The 16,899-nt window shown below is 39.0% G+C and overlaps 1 protein-coding gene across 9 annotated transcripts in view; it reads left to right on the top strand.

Annotated features, from left to right (window-relative positions):
* TNRC6C (trinucleotide repeat containing adaptor 6C) overlaps positions 1–16,899 on the top strand; it is a 109,849-nt gene that overhangs the window by 67,103 nt on the left and 25,847 nt on the right. For 4 of the 9 annotated variants that reach the window (XM_052808894.1, XM_052808896.1, XM_052808892.1 and 1 more), the window contains 7 exons: positions 630–3,224; positions 10,910–11,119; positions 12,370–12,536; positions 13,206–13,310; positions 13,761–13,841; positions 14,495–14,552; positions 14,764–14,909. In XM_052808894.1, coding sequence (XP_052664854.1) covers positions 630–3,224; positions 10,910–11,119; positions 12,370–12,536; positions 13,206–13,310; positions 13,761–13,841; positions 14,495–14,552; positions 14,764–14,909 — 3,362 coding nt within the window. The remainder of the gene's footprint in view (positions 1–629; positions 3,225–10,909; positions 11,120–12,369; positions 12,537–13,205; positions 13,311–13,760; positions 13,842–14,494; positions 14,553–14,763; positions 14,910–16,899) is intronic. The other 5 variants (XM_052808899.1, XM_052808897.1, XM_052808898.1 and 2 more) reach the window with 2 other exon arrangements.

Raw genomic sequence — 16,899 nt, 5'->3', positions numbered from 1 at the left:
AATGTAAGTTACAGTGTTGGTGTTTAAATGTATGATTGACACTGAATAGTAAAGGTGGCTGTCTGTATTTGTTCCCTTATTTACAGGAAGAGTTGAAAATCTAAATGCAGTATGAATGTAGTGTGAGTGTGATGTGGGTGTGTATGTAATATCTAATGGCAGGCAGACATTTTATATTTTTGATTGGATGCTCTTTCTTTGTGTTTCTCTGAAGAATGAGAATTGAGTCAAAATAAATGGTAAGACTCTGCTAGATACTCTAATGTGTTTTTTCCAAATTTGCTTTTTAGATTTTTCACATAGATTAGTGTATTTGCTATCCTTATTTACTTCCTGCTTATTATTTTTACTAGTATACTAAGTGATACAAAACGCTTTTGTTGCTCTGTTCTAAAACTGAATTGTTCCATTATTTTAATGGAGAGTTTTGCCAGATTTAAAAAAAAAACCCTAAATATGAGCAACGTGCTTTATTGTAGTGAGGAAAATTGCAGCATTATGTTAGAGAATGTACTCTACATTTTAACAGAATGCCGTGTTGTAACTAGCAATGTAAAATAGTACTCAATAGAGGGCTTTTGCAGTGCTTGAACAGTGGACTCATTTTTAACCTTGTTGGATCCTTTCAGATCTCAGCCACAGTGGATTGGGAGACCATTATGAGAATTCCCACTGGGGACAGCAGCCCGCTTTCAGGAGTGAAGGCAACTGCAGCTGGGATAAAGTGATAATAGACAGGACTGACAAGGAAGCGTGGCCTTCCATTACCGGAGCTGAGACTGAGTCTGCCTCAGAATGTACTACAGACACTGACTCTGCCTCCAACTGTGGCTCAGAGAACAGTAGCATGGCTACAGGGAGTGCCCAAGGCAACTTCACTGGACATACAAAGAAAACTAATGGCAATAATGGCGCCAACGGAGCACTCGTCCAAAGCACTTCTAACCAGAGTGCCCTTGGAGCTGGTGGAGCAAACGGTAACGGCAACTCGGCCAGAGTGTGGGGTGTGGCTGCGGGCTCCAGCTCTGGCCTAGCTCACTGCTCTGCCAGTGGTGGGGATGGAAAGATGGACAACATGATGGGAGATGGTAGAAGTCAGAACTGCTGGGGTGCTTCCAACTCGAATGCTGGCATTAATCTTAACCTTAACCCTAATGCCAATCCAGCTGCCTGGCCTGTACTTGGACATGAAGGAACTGTGGGAGCAGGCAACCCTTCCAGTATTTGCAGTCCAGTCAGTGCCATAGGTCAGAACATGGGCAACCAGAATGGGAACCCAACAGGCACCTTAGGTGCTTGGGGAAACTTGCTGCCGCAAGAGAGCACAGAACCACAAACGTCCACTTCTCAGAATGTGTCTTTCAGCGTACAACCTCAGAACCTTAACACTGATGGACCAAATAACACTAACCCCATGAACTCTTCACCAAACCCTATCAATGCAATGCAGACAAATGGACTGCCGAACTGGGGGATGGCTGTTGGTATGGGGGCCATCATCCCGCCCCACCTGCAAGGCCTTCCTGGTGCTAATGGAACATCAGTTTCTCAAGTCAGCGGGGGCAGTGGTGAAGGAATGGGCAGTTCAGTGTGGGGGATGTCCCCAGGTAATCCTGCCACAGGAAACAGCAATTCTGGGTTCAGTCAGGGGAATGGAGACACTGTGAACTCAGCATTAAGTGCTAAACAAAATGGATCCAGCAGTGCTGTGCAAAAGGAAGGAACCGGAGCGAGCGCCTGGGATTCGGGGCCTCCCTCTGGTCCTGGGGTACTAGCGTGGGGCAGGGGTAGTGGCAACAGCGGTGTTGGTAGTATGCATTCTGGAGCTTGGGGCCACCCCAACCGTAACACCAGTAACGGTGTGAACGGTGAATGGGGCAAGCCCCCAAACCAGCATTCCAATAGTGACATCAATGGGAAAGGATCAACAGGGTGGGATAGCTCTAGTGTTACCAGTCCGAATCCTGCCATGCAGCAGGGCAATGAACAAATAAACTCTTGGGCCAAAGCTGCAGCATCTGGCACCACAGCTAGTGAAGGAAGTAATGACAGCAGTGGGAGTCAAAATGAAGGCAGTACTGGGAGGGAGGGGGCTGGAGAGGGCAGGAGGAGAGACAAAGGGATGATAGACCAAGGGCAAGTTCAGTTGCCAAGAAATGACCTTGACCCCAGAGTCCTGTCCAATACGGGGTGGGGACAGACCCCTGTAAAGCAAAACACTGCCTGGGAATTTGAAGAGTCCCCAAGGTCTGAACGAAAGAATGACAATGGAACAGAGGCCTGGGGTTGTGCAGCTACTCAGTCTTCAAACTCAGGGGGGAAGAACGATGGGTCCATCATGAACAGTACAAATACCTCTTCAGTATCTGGGTGGGTCAGCTCTCCACCGGCAGCTGTTCCAACAAATACAGGTTGGGGAGACAACAACAACAACAAAGCACCAAATGGCCCAGGGGGATGGGGAGAGTCAGCAAGCTCTACTACTGTTAATAATGCTGCTGCTGCCAAAAGCGGCCACGCATGGAGTGGGACCGCAAATCAGGAGGACAAATCACCTACCTGGGGTGAACCTCAGAAACCCAAATCTCAAAACTGGGGAGATGGACAGAAATCAAATCCAAGCTGGACTTCAGGAGGTGGAGATTGGACAGATTCATCATCTGTTCCTGGACACTTGGGTGATGGGAAGAAGAATGGATCTGGATGGGATTCTGACAATAGATCAGGGTCTGGTTGGAATGATTCCACAAGGTCTGGGACCAGTGGGTGGGGAAATGGCACAAACAGCAAGGCTAATACAGGTACAAGTTGGGGGGAATCTTTAAAGCCAGGCCCTCAACAAAATTGGGCTAATAAACCCCAGGACAACAATGTGAGTAACTGGGGAGGAGCTGCTTCTGTAAAACAGACGGGGTCAGGGTGGGTTGGTGGGCCAGTGCCAGCCAAACAAAAAGAGAACTGTGAGGCAACTGGCTGGGAGGAGCCATCTCCACCATCCATTCGCCGCAAGATGGAAATCGATGATGGTACCTCAGCTTGGGGCGACCCAAATTACAACAACAACAAGACTGTAAACATGTGGGATAGAAATAATCCTATAATTCAGAGCAGTACCACAACCAATACCACCACCACTAGCACCATTATCAATACAAATATGGTTGAACCTCAGCCATCGCACCAGTCAAGTGCCCAGCCGAACCGGTCCCCGCTGCTTGGTCCAGGTATGAAAATAGTTTTATAAGATACTTTATACCAGTACTGGTCACTGAATGCTGTCTGACTTAATCAGTGTGTAGTTACACATTAAAGATAGAAATCCTGTATTTATGTCACAGAATAAGTTTATTTGTTTATTCTGAAGCAGTATTAACTTCTTGTCTTGAGGACAGAACCCATAGAACCTGACACACAAGCTCACATAGTCCAAGTGAAAGTAAGAAAGGCTTGAAACAATATCTGGTCAATAACGCACTGGGTCCTTAAATTGTTGATCTGTATTTATTTTGTCAGCTCTTCCACAGTTACTTAGCACCTTCTCTTAATTCAACCATTTGAGAGTTTGGGGTCTTTTTGCTAATCTTTTTTTTCTTATTTGTCTCCTGTTACCATTGCTCAGTCTTTGTTCTTGTTTAGACAGTATGCATCTGTTTCTTTTCTGCAAACTGTATCTCTTGGCAACAGATGTTTTTTAACAGTTGCCTGAATCTCCGCTGTTGCTGTTTCTCTGCCTTCTGTTTGTTGTCTTTTATGAAGAAATGGTTCTCTTCTATACTGCAGGTCTCAAGCCTGCGTAGTATCCTGGACTTTTATGTGATTATCATAAAGCTGGATTGGTTAAAGATGTTAATATTGAGGGTGGCTGGGAAAAGTTATTCTAACTTCAGCTGCGTTCCAAAGAGAAGTTTTTAGGCATCTAGGAATTTTTATAATCAAAGACAAGGTACTGTTGGAGACAAGCAGCAAGGAATAAAAAATGGGGAAAAAATGAGAAAAATGCTTAGGGGAGAGGTATTTAAATAAAAGTTACTAGCAGGCCCTGCTCTATATCATGACCACAGACTTCTCAGAATAAATCTAATCTTGCAATGCTCTTTGAAATTCTTCATCTGATTCAAGTTTTTGTTTTGTCTTGGTCGTGGCTAAATATTGACTTTTTAACCATGTTTTTCACCAAGTGGAATTTGTTCTACTTCTCTTATTTCTATCATTTTTCTCTCTGATGTTTTGAAATAATTCTAACTTACTGTAATGTCTGTGTAAAAATAGTCTTATATTCTCTACTCTGGTCAAGTAGTTTAATAGTTGAGACTATCTATTTTAATAAAATAAGATGTGCTCCAGAAGGAGAGATCTATAAATAGGTTTGTACTTGGTCAATCCAACATACATGATCTGTAATTCGTTTACCTTAAACTTATTTAAAATGTTGCCCATGAAACTGACAATTCATATTTCTGTTTTGGTTGGGGTTTTGGGTGTTTTGTTTTCTTTTTCTTTTTCATTAAGCTGATTTTTGGATGATTACATTGGTGCTTGTAGAACTGCTCATATACAGCAATGTATTGTTAATGCTATTCAAAGAATCGTAATACCTTGCACAGCAAAACTTACTGTTCTGAGTCCTTCTGATTTTGAAAATGGAATTTAAAAACTGGTATTAATCTACAGTGATTCCTCTGGAGAATAGATGGTAGCAAAGGAGGGTTTCTTTGAAGTAATATGTTTATGCAGTCAGAGAACTGCTTATTAATTTGTAACCATCTACTCAAGCTACCACATGACAAGGTTAAAAAGACAGTATTGTGCATCTTGCAAAAATGTTAATTAGATCCTAAGACACTAAAGCAAAAACAACTCTCAGAATATACTTAAGACGGCAAGAAAGACAATAAACTGAATAATAGTGAAGACAATATAAAATACAGTTCTGATATTAAAATTTAGATCAAGTTGTTGAGGATATAAGTTAGGCCTTTTGTTGTGTATTTTTGCTTACATATGCTTACAGTTGTGTACATAGGTACAGATATAAAGACCATACATGGAATATTTTGAAGGATTATTGTCTAATCTGCAAATGGAAGCTAGGAGCAGTCCCCTGTGTCTTTGTATTATGCCCATCTTTACTTTTGACTGTGCCTAAGAGGGGCTAGTCTTGTGCTTATCTTACACAGAGAGAGCAAAAAATGTAATTTAAAGTGATCCTATTAGCTTCCCCATTCAAAGTGCAGGAGACCTATTTTTAACATTGCATGTAGCACATAGCATCTATAGAGCAATATCCTGTTGGTCTTTGTGGAAATTTACACAGACTTAAAACATCTACAAATCGTGTCCCATCTGGGACAGCTAAAAGATGAGAAGCAAGTAATAAGCAGCTTTCCTACAACACAGACGTGGGCTTGCAGTTTGTTGACGTGCTGTTTAACCTTATTTTTTTCTTACTCCAATTCTCTGTCCCGTTGGCTATGCATTTCCAACCTCTACAGTAAGGGGGACAAGAATCCTGTAGCCAGGAGACTTCTGTAATCCACAACCAAATTTCATCCAACAACAGTTCTTTTCCGTGTACAATATTTCCATGCACAGCATGATTGTGTAATTAAAGGCTGTGCCAAAGGGTAAAGGTTAAGTGCTCATCTAAAATCTTACAACGCTTGAACTAAGTAGTTACCATTAGCATTTTGTCTTCTGCATGGGTCCTGACGTGCTTTGCCAATCATTTTTATGATTCCCTGTTATTCCGGGAATATCCTGAATAAGGAATCATGGATTCTGTTCCTGTATAAGTAGGGATGGGTGGCGTAGCTGTAAGATGGCACAGTCACACATCCTGAAAGCAAGGAAGTGGATTTTAATTTTGCTGTACAGCACTAGTTAGCTGTTCACAAAGGAGTAGCCGTCCCTTTTGGGTTTTAAGTTTTTACTATATTAATTTAGAAATGGAGGCCAAGTTATAGTCTGGTTATTCAAGTTGTCACCCATCCCCAGACGTTCTCAAAATTCTTTGAATACAGAACTTAAAAGCTATTGATGGGAAGCAGATGTTGGTACACACTGGATTAAAATGCATAATGCCCTAAGGAGTTTCTTTTTCTATTGGAGGAAAAAAAAAAAGGCAGGGGGTATAGATAATGTGATAAATGTAGTCCTTTCTGGTTATAGGAGCCTGCTCCCAAACCACTGGTGAGTTATTTAGAAAGACAAGCAGAAAGCTAGTGGCTTTGATTTAGATTCAATTTTTATCTAAATTACATGTGTATAATTCTTACTAGCACTTGCAACTTTGATACAAGGGGAATAAGAAGTGAGAAAAGGTCTTGCTTGCAAACAGGGATGATTAAAAAAGAGATTTTTGGATCCCAAACGGCACCAGATCCTTCCTCCAAATGCTGAGGAGTGGGCTTGATGCTCTCCTGTTCCCATTAGGTAGGTAGAGCCTGGCAGGGTTCCAACCACCCGTCCTCCAGCTGAGAAAAGAAACAACAAAAGATAATGTAGGCTTCCCTATGGAGATTTTAGGTTGAAAATTAAGGTCTTTGTGGTTCCCAGAGAGCAAGGAGCTTAAGGCTTAAAAAACTGAACCAGGTCTAAATTTTTACATCTCTGAACATCTCTCTGTTCCTTTTATAATCCTGAGCCATTGTCTCAGTGGCAACTTATGTGTCATTCATAGCGTGTAATTCATGTGAAACAGAGAATGCAAGTGATACGTTTTCCTTTGAACTTTCATCGGAATGGGTGTGAAACCAGATCAGCATTGAGCTCCTTTAGGATGCTCATGTGAAAACATAAAATCCTGTTGTGGGTGCTCAGCCCTCTAACAGCCAAGTTCTGGGGGACAGCCAGGTGGTACTGAGAAACCTGCCCTCTATTTTCACACAAGGTTGATCTCATTGCTGAAAGCGAAATAAGAGCTTCCCTAATGCTGAGTGATATAAGGAGGCATGGAGCTCCACTGCATGAACTGGAATACCTTTCAGAAAATGAAGACTTGGAAAGGTTAAGGGTTACAGGTGACTCATATATATAAAAAAACCTCCCTTTTACACACAGATAACATTTCTATTATTAGCAGACTAACTAGCGACTATTCAGTAAACAATCTCTTTTCTATCTAATTTCTTCCTTTTTCATCTACATAAGGTTCTAATATTTTGGTTTGCCTCTATTGTAGTCATATGCTCTGGTATTTATCACAGACCAAACAACTTCAAGGAAAACAATTTCTGCCATCCAAATGGCTATAGGGTTGTTTTGAGGGAAAACAACTGCATCCTGCCACAGCTTAGTTAACATTTCACTTTCCCTTGAGGATTTCCTGTTGGCTGTGGCCCAATGTTAATTATGTTTTTATTTCTATAAAACAAAGCTCTGCCAATGTGTCCATGTTTATTACTCACTGTGATCTTTTCGTTTCTTGCAGTTCTAACAGTGGTTAAAAACTTCAGTATTAAAACCTCACTTTCTTGCCAAAGAACCCCTTAATGGAGCTCATTCTACTGCAAAACAACATTCATGCAGATCTGGGTGGTTTTTAAGGCATAGAGCTTTTTCTCAGGAAAGCCTAAATGCATATTATTTTCATAAAGTAAAACAAGTTTTCTTGGAGCAGAATTTTTGAAAACATTAGGCAGGTTCAGATTTTGAGGCCACTGTGAAGGCATTTTCCTTCCAAACAGCTGTGTAAAGGAACGTAAAACTAACTTCTTGTGTTCATTCAACCCACTGTAATGCCACTGTGAGCTGTGTTTATTGCGAGGTATATGATAGTACTGGAAAGAGTCACGCTGCCAGAGACAAGCTGTTGGGACTATAAACTCTTTGAACTAATATTCCACCTGTGTCCACCAGCATACTAGGTTATTTTAAAAATTGAGGAAAAAGCTGGTTTAAAAAAGAGTCCTTTGGAGAATACAAAGTAAATTTCTTCTTCCACCTGTAGAATTTTGCATCATTCATTCAAAAATGTAACTTTATTCACCTTTTTAAGTTTCTAAAATAGAGTCATATGAAGTCATAAAAAGGTAGCAGAGAGATAGTAACGTTAAGACAGCAGGTACTTAACACAGAGGTGAAAACAGGTTTGTGATTGAGAAGTACCCTGGAATTTACATACAGGTTAATTTTTGCAGTGCACAAGTTATTTCTCCAGCAGCCTTCAGGTTTTATTTACTAATTTCCTGCACTTAATTTGATCTGTTAAGATAGTTTTGAAAACTTTTAGTTGATGCATTTTGTTTGCTTTTATGTACTTGCAAGTATTCTCTTTTAGTAAAGACTGGCTCCCTCATTATTTGTAATCCCGTATTATTTACTGCTCAGCGCATTTAAAGCACTTAACTCAAAATAACTTGGACGTTACACATCTGTGGTCTTTAATCAATGTTGTTGAATTTATAGTAGGGAGCATTGAAGGACCAGTTCTTTTGAGGTTTTATTATACAATGTTAGCACACTTTGCCTTTTCAATATATGAATTGTGTTTTAAGGTTGATTTCATAAATTGAATTATGAGTTTCCAGTATAGGTTGCACAGACTCAGGGAAATATTAGTATTCTGCACACCTCTATTTGTATTTGTATTCTAGTTGGTGCTTTAGAGATGTTTTGTTTTCTGTTTCATTTGCCTGCAGTTAATCTTTTTCAGATGCCAATATGATTAAATACACGCAGTTGTCTGACAAGGTTGCCTCCTGAGTAGTGAGGCAGAAATTCAAATAAAGCGTTCCCTAAATAAAGTTGGCTTAAAGATAGAAGCAGAAAGCTTGAATAAGTATTTTAGGTGCACCACCAAGGAAGTTGTCTTGTTAAGTAGAGGTTCATTTGTATACATGTGTGTGTTTGCGAGTTTGTCTTCTGTACACACTTTAAAATAACCAGAAATTTAAGATATGTTGATAGAGCTTAGAACACAGTATTTTTGTTTCAAATGGAAATCAATGTAATGAAACAATGAAAATTTGGGTTGTTTCAGGAGTATGTTTTAAAACACAATGAATCTTGCTGGTAGTGAAGGAGCTTCATTAAGCTACGTGTTCCTGAACATGTAGGCTTAGTTTGGATATGTTTTATGTCATATGCGCTTTTATTAGTATCTGAGAGAAATGTAGTTGCTTTAAGAAATAGAGCCTAAAATAAATATGTAATATGGTAGCACTGGAGCAGTGGACAGATAAGAGCCCATCTATTTGAAAGGAATTTTTTTCTCTGCTAGCCAGGGTTTCAGTTATTATTGGCAATGTATGTTGTTGCCTGCAGTTTCTAGTAACAGAAATTCTGTTGAAATCAGTAAGTTCTGCAAAGACTTGTTGTTCAGTGAAACACTATTGCTTAGTTAGTTTACTGTATTTCAAGGTACTCTTAAATAAATTTCTTGTTGTGGCAACTTCCTTGCCATTGTCTACCGACTCTAGGTGTCAGTTTGTGTAGAAAATGTTATGTTTCTGCTCTTTGAAACCTTCCCAGAGTATTTCTGCAGATAGCATTGGGGAGCATAAAAGGAATAGTGCTGCAGCAAAGTAGGCATCTAGTCCTTTAATTATAAAAATCAGCTGAAAACAGAAACTACACTCTTTTCTGGGTAGTAGCAAAACCCAAGTTTCTTTCTTACCAGATCCGGTTCCATATTGTGAGCTGCCAGAAGTTACAGATTTGGCAGGGCAGTAGTTGATCAAAATAAAATACCTGGACTTAATAATATTAATCTCCAATGAAAAGAGAACGAGTTTCTGAATTAGCAGCCTCATTAACAGTGGAAGTTTTAAGCAGACTGAATTCTGCAATACTTGTTGAGATCTCGGTTGTCATGCAATGGAATGCTTTTTGTGATAATTGTAGAAAAATAGGTTAATATTAGGTATATGTAAAAACTTTGTTTTCTTGCCTGTTACGTATCCGTCTCTCCTGTATATTTTTTAAAAGTACCTTGAACTCCATCTATGATCCAAGTCTGTCTCTTCAGAAAAAACTTTTTTTAAGCGGTAATGGTCGTTTTAAATTCAATTTACATTTTAGCTGTGTTGATCAGTGTTGCTCTTTAGGACTAGAGGCTATATGGCTGTTCCTGGCACATTCAACTTCAGTGCTGAAATCGGTGTCATATGGATTTAAGCGCATTACCTTCAAGCCAAGCCAGACTAAGGCTGTTTCTTTATGGTAGCTTACGTCTTTCAATGAGTTAAAATAATACTCTGTAGGAAAACAATGACTTCTACCTGCTGTTCCTCATGATTTGACTATAGATTCTAATTGCAGTCTTGTCTAGTTCTCCTTAAAAATCCTACTTATTATAATGTAGGGGCTCAGTGATGAAGGGGTATATAGGGACACAGTCAACCACGAGCTGTAATAAAAGCTTTAAGGAATGCATACAACATATATGATCTACGTTGAAAGTGGTAACAAACAAATACCATCTTACTCGTAGGGCATCAGAAAAGAGATTTGATAATCTGTAAATAGTTAAAAGGAATTTAAATAGCTTAAAATCTTTCAGTGAAGCAAGACCCAACTCAAATTTGGGTTGTGGTCTCCTGAATGCTCCCACTGCTGCGTGTGCTCCCCAAGCCCTGTTTGGTCTGCTCTGAGAAGTCACATTGTAAGCAACTGCTCCCTGGGGACCACATCTGGTGCTCATGTGGCAGCCTGGCTGCTTCTGGCTATGTTAAAAAATACTCTTTCTGTCTTGACAACTAGGCATTAGTATTCAATTAAGAAAAAAACTTTTGAGACCAAATCAAAGGCTTTGGGGTTTTTTTAATATGCTTAATTAGAATCACTGTGTCTACTTACTGGTTCATGCTCTTTCCAGAAAAACACTTAAATAAAATGTCCATCTTTGAAATTATTGACAAAAGAAACTTTTCCTCTCGTCACTGTTCTTCTCTCTTTCCCCTTGCTTCAGCAGGCTGGGGAGAAATGCCTACTGTCCACTCAAAGACCGAAGCTTCTTGGGGAGAGCCGTCATCCCCTTCTGCTGCAGTTGATAATGGCACTTCAGCATGGGGGAAACCCCCCAGCAGTGGTACAGGGTGGGGAGATAATCCTGCCGAGTCGGCAGGGACATATGGAAGAACAAATGCTCCAGCTGCTGCCCCAGCACTGTGCAAACCAGGTACGTGCGTCAGTGTCACTGTCATAAGAGACTGGGGAAAAAAGGCAAAGTGTGTTTGTTTCTGCTGGTATTTTTAAACAGCACTTCTGGTTTTCTGTGCATATAAATCAGAGACTGTCTTAGTAATTTCATTCCCCAAACTACATTAGCTGTCTCAAAATATTGATATTCCAGATACCAAATTCATAAAAAAATATGAATACAGTGCATCGATCCAGTAAATTTAAAGGTATTCCTTAGGGTATTTTTGTATACTTTGAAAGCAGTGTAGTAGAGATGCAGGAAGCTGAAACTGCAGAAGAATGTGAATAGTACTTATCCCTGGGTGCCTAAAAGAAACCTGTATTGGTATGAGAAGCAACTGAGCTCAGTCAAGATAGGATTGATTCTGGTAGGAAAAGCAACACATGAGAATGACTAGTCATAACCTCACTATTCGGTTAAACTGAGGGAGTGGATATCTTCTTCAGCTATTAAAACTGTTCACAGGTTCAGGAATATGCTGAACTACTTGCTGCTTCACGATTCCTAACTAATGTTATTTGATAAAAATTCTCCATCTCTAAATGCCCTGAAGGCTACAGTGCTTGTTTTAGACTGTGTTTTGTTTCAGCTGTGGAAGTCTTTAGGTTTCACTCCTGCAAAATACTATACTGAGAGAGAGATAGAAGGCCCAGAAAACCTAAAAAGAGGAGTGAAGGGTTTTAAGATGAGTAATCCCAGCTTTAAACAGAATAAAACTGAATGAGGTGACTCAACCTCGTCACTGAATGTGAAGTGTTCCCTGCAGCCCACGTGCTCCTTTCAGGTTCCATTCTTATGAGATGGGAATGAGTTTCTGACCGTTAATGACCTCAAAATTTGGTTTTGTTCATTGGAGAATGTAGCAGCTAAAATTGTGAGATTCATTGAAAGCAAAATAGCAATTAACAAGTGTGTGGTCATACTTTTGGTTCCTTGTTCCTAGGAGACTGGAATGACCATGACCACAGATCTTGTTCAGGAAAAAGCAAGACTTGCTGTTTCTGGACTTTCTCTTCTATAAAGTATTCAGAGGACTTTTCTTTTTTTGCTAGCTTCAAAGAAGGCGTCCTTATCATTTAATGCCAATTAAGTTACTTGATGAACCTCTATATCTCTTGAAAATACTCAAATGTTAGCATACTGGATATGGCATAAAAGGATATTTCTGTAAAATTTGCAGAAAATTGAATTAAGATTTTTCTTCTCCCTCTTCCCTTTCCCTCCAGCTTCAAAATCTATGCAAGAAGGCTGGGGCAGTGGTGGGGATGAAGTGAATCTCAGTACTAGTCAGTGGGAAGATGAAGAAGGAGATATGTGGAATAATACTGCTTCACAAGAGAGCAGCTCCTCCTGTAATTCCTGGGGGAATGCCCCAAAGAAAGGACTTCAAAAGGTAGGACAAAAATAAAGATACTCTCTAGAAAAGAGTGGAATTAGTATAACATTTCTAGATTAAGTTGTCACAAATTTTCTGTTGCATTATACCTGAACTCTTAAATTAGACCTCTGACACCTGAACACAGACACAGCTTGCCACTACAGTGGTTCAAGTACAGCCTACCTTGTTTCCAGGGGAAAATGGGAGATCTTTGACTTTAAGCATGTCAGATGCTTCGGGAGTTTTGTTGTTGTTGCTTTTGTTTTCTCTTAAGTTTATAAGCTTCCGTGTATTCTAAAGAAATTATAATGTATGAACAGAAACATAAAAGGTGTTAAGGGGGCTTTCAGACACTTTTCATGGTGGTAGAAAAGTAAACAGTAGTTTGTGATGAAGTGGTTCAACAAAAAAATACCTATTTCCTATTTGTGAGGAACAAACAGATAATTGTAAGGTGTGTACTGGTATGAGAACAAAGCAAACTTGTATTAATGCCGCACTCAACCAAGAACATAGACAATTATGTTAGGAAGTTTTCCATTGCACAGTCTTTATTTCAGGACAAGGCCAGGCTGTAACTTAAAGGAATTGGGAATGCATTTAGCCAGTTTGTTTGTTATTCCATTAGCCAACAGTTAGGCTGGTGATTTGATCAAGTATGGTTGTTTCTTGTACTGTCCGCAGCCCAAAACAAATCCACGCTTGTCCCTTGGTACTTTCTGGAGAACTGAAAGGAAGAGACTTCTTAAGGATTTTGTGATAGAAAAGCTGCACAGAGATCTTTTAAAGGTGTTTATCTAGATGCTCTTGTTTGTTTTTAAGAAAATACACTGAGTAACATTCTTAACTTCAAGGTTGCAAACTTGTTTTTGGGAATGTTTTTCAGGAAGTGTTGTACTATTTCAGAAACTTTTATTTCGTTATGTCTTTCTGCCAAGGATTAAAATGAAATACGTAAATTCAAAGGTGGCTTTAATTCAGTGGTCAGCAAATCAAATACTAAATAGTACACTGAACACCTATTCAGCTGAGTTAAAATTTGTACACTTTGTGGGGGAAGAGAATCGTAGTTACGTTGTTCGGAGGGTTCTTCAATACTTTCTAAATTAATGTACTAATATATCTTTCAGTAGCATGTATTATTAATAAGAAAAACTTACCATATATTTTATGTGCATCTCACTAGTATGAATATGGGAACCAGACCATTAATAGAATCTCTCCCATTTATTTACCAAGGGCATGAAGACATCTAGCAAGCAAGATGAGGCCTGGATCATGAACCGTCTGATAAAACAGCTCACAGACATGGGCTTCCCTGTGAGTAGTGTTCATAGCTAGCACATCTGTGGCTCAGCTTTTGTAGCTTGTAGTTCTGACTTTCAATGTTTCAGAGCATAGCTACAAAAAGATCTTCAGCCTCTTCTTCAGGCCAGGAAGTAGTTCTGTTACCTGCATTTAGACATTTACTTTAATTTCAGAAATCTACAATAAGCTAGTAGAGTGCTCTCTGAAATTACTTGATGATACACTTTGTGTGATGACATTTATAGATCTTTTGAAGTTCAGAGTTTTATAACAACAGGTGTTACTTTGAATTTCAGTCATAATTCCACTCCTGTTCCCCTTTTCTTATTAAAACAGGTGAAATTAGAGTATATCTGTATTTTTTAGAGAAAAGCATATCATAGTGATACTTAAGTTGTCCATAGAAAACAGGAAGAAATTTAAACAGAACAGTATGATTTGACCTTGTAGAACTGGTACTTACCTGACAAACTGAAACTAACTGAAACACAACTAACTGTTGTGGGACTTGCTAAAAGCAGGAAAAAAATGTGCATAGACATTTTTTGTGCTGCTGAGTAAATATTAAATCCAGTATTTAAGGGACGTATCTGTTGTCTCAGTTTGCTTTGAAATCATATAAGCATGCTTACTTTTTCTCTTAACATAATCTGTATTTTTGACAGAGAGAGCCAGCAGAAGAGGCCTTGAAGAGCAACAATATGAATCTCGATCAGGCCATGAGTAAGTATGTGTGTAACTAAATTTTTTTTTTTCTTTAAAGCAACACAGGAACTATTCATGATTCTGAGAGTTTGATCTTATCCAGATCAATTGGATAATATTTATTTTCTAGCTTTTGCTTTTGTAAGCAAGACCTGCTTCTCTGAACTACTGTTGGCAAATTCACTGTCTTTGTGTCACCTTTTTCAATATATTTCCCCTTTCTCTGAAGGTGCTCTGCTGGAAAAGAAGGTGGAAATGGACAAGCGTGGAATGGGAGTGACCGACTATAATGGAATGGTCACCAAACCCCTTGGCTGCCGCCCACCACCAATCTCCAAAGAGTCTTCCATGGACCGCCCCACCTTCCTTGACAAGGTAAGTTTAGAAATATGAATGTGATATACAAGTCAGAAATGTACACAGTGTAGAAATATTGATGATTTCTACTGTCTGTTTAGAAAGCTGTAGAGAGAAATGTGATAGATAATTCCATATTGCTTTATTCTTTTTCTTCTCTTTATTTAATCTTGTGGGGAATTTAGTCCTTGCGGAAAGGACCAATGATTTGATTCCCACATAGAAATAAACAATGGTCATTCCCAGTGTTACACTTGAAAAGAAAACTTACTAAGGAATCAGTAATGCAATGGAACTGGAAATAGGAAAGACGAAGAAACGGAGCACAGAAAGCCTTTCATTCTGTAAGAGTCCAGGGAGTCAGTGACCCTTGCCCAAATTAACGATCAGGCAGGACCAAGGCCAAAATCTTCAAGAACTAGGCTCCTAATTCCTGTTTTAGTTTTGAGCTCCTTATGGATTTCAGTGAAAGTTCAGTACTTAAATAAGAATGAGGAGCTGAGGTATTTTTAAGTGAAAGAGCAGACACGCACAGTCATAAATAGCTTCTCTGATGAGCTTCCTTTTCTGTGATCACGTATGACAAATTTTCCAGCACCATTTAATGACTGAGGAGACAGAAGTTTGTGGTGTCCAAGATTCAAAGTGACTAAAGAAAAGGATGTAGGGAAAAGTGCAGACAGATCTTCAATAGGAAATGAGATTTACAACCTGATAGAAAGTCCTACAAAGAGACCCATCAAATCACCTCAGAATCCCCCTGAAAATTATTAATAAGGAAAGAACAATCTCTGGTGCCATTCTTTATTTTACAGGTTATTTGAAGTATTCATAAAGATGGGTCGTGGTGGTTTCTGAATGCAGAAATCAGTGCTTTTCACAAACTGTGCTGAAACCAATTCATTTTACATAAGCTGTTTACAGGATGTGGGGCAGTAATGGTATCTAGTCTTGTTAACACAGGCTGTATTAAAAAATTTACTGACCCTGAATAATTATTATCTTTCCAGTCCTCCACCTTGTGGTTTTTTTATAGTCTTAACTATAGTGTTATCCTTAAAGTTATAGCTTGTGTTGTGACAGGTTCCCAGGTGTTGCACTAAGAAAATTAGCATGGCGCTATGCTAGGACATCTGATAAATACTGACCTTTTAATGATGACTGTTACTATTTCTGCTGTCATCACAGTCTAAACAGTTTGCTTAGTTTTAGTGCTGGTATGATGCAAAGTGTAAACAACTTAATTTGATTAAACACATGCATTGTACATAATTATAGGTTAGTTATATTAATAAGAAAAAATTAACATCTATATAAAACTTGCTTTAGAGGGTCCTTAAATATCAAAAGTTTTTGTGCTAGTTAAATGCTGCCACAGTTCTGTGTAATCTAGTGTCATGGCAGTTTTCCCCCAAAGATTATATATTAGAAAACTGCTTTTCTGCTTTTGGGGGAATAACAACATTGTTCTTTCTGGGCTCCCTACTTATGGAATGATGTGTTGTCCATTATGTTGTTGTTCCATAAACCAGGCTAAACTGATGGTGTATTTCCTACAGCGTAAAGCTCGACCTGGCTCTTCTTCTTCTTTTTCTCTTCCTGCCATGTAAAGTTCATTCTTAACTATGGCAAATCTGTTTGCTTATGGCAAACTTTAATGAATATGTTAATTGAAAGATCTCTCTCTCCTGATGAAGGTCACAAAATTCATGCATGCATGCCAGTTAACCTTTTCTTTTCTAGGGTAACAATATCTTGAGCAGTAAAATTATTGCCAGAGAGATGCATTATGTGCAGCATGATGCGTAATTACGGAAACATATGTTAAACACAACTATTGAGAAGGGAGTACTAGAATCATTAATATCCATACAGCAAGTAAAATCTGTCAGTCTAGGCATAATCTGTCGCAGTGACTTTACTATAACAAAGGAAATAATCCCAAACTGTATTTGTTAGCTATTGGAGTGTTGAGCAACTTGCTAAGTGAATTAAACAAATACAGTTT

The sequence above is a fragment of the Harpia harpyja genome, chromosome 14 (assembly GCF_026419915.1).
Source record: "Harpia harpyja isolate bHarHar1 chromosome 14, bHarHar1 primary haplotype, whole genome shotgun sequence".
In the NCBI taxonomy this organism is placed as follows: Eukaryota; Metazoa; Chordata; class Aves; order Accipitriformes; family Accipitridae; genus Harpia; species Harpia harpyja.
This window is presented reverse-complemented; position numbering and strand designations above follow the sequence as displayed.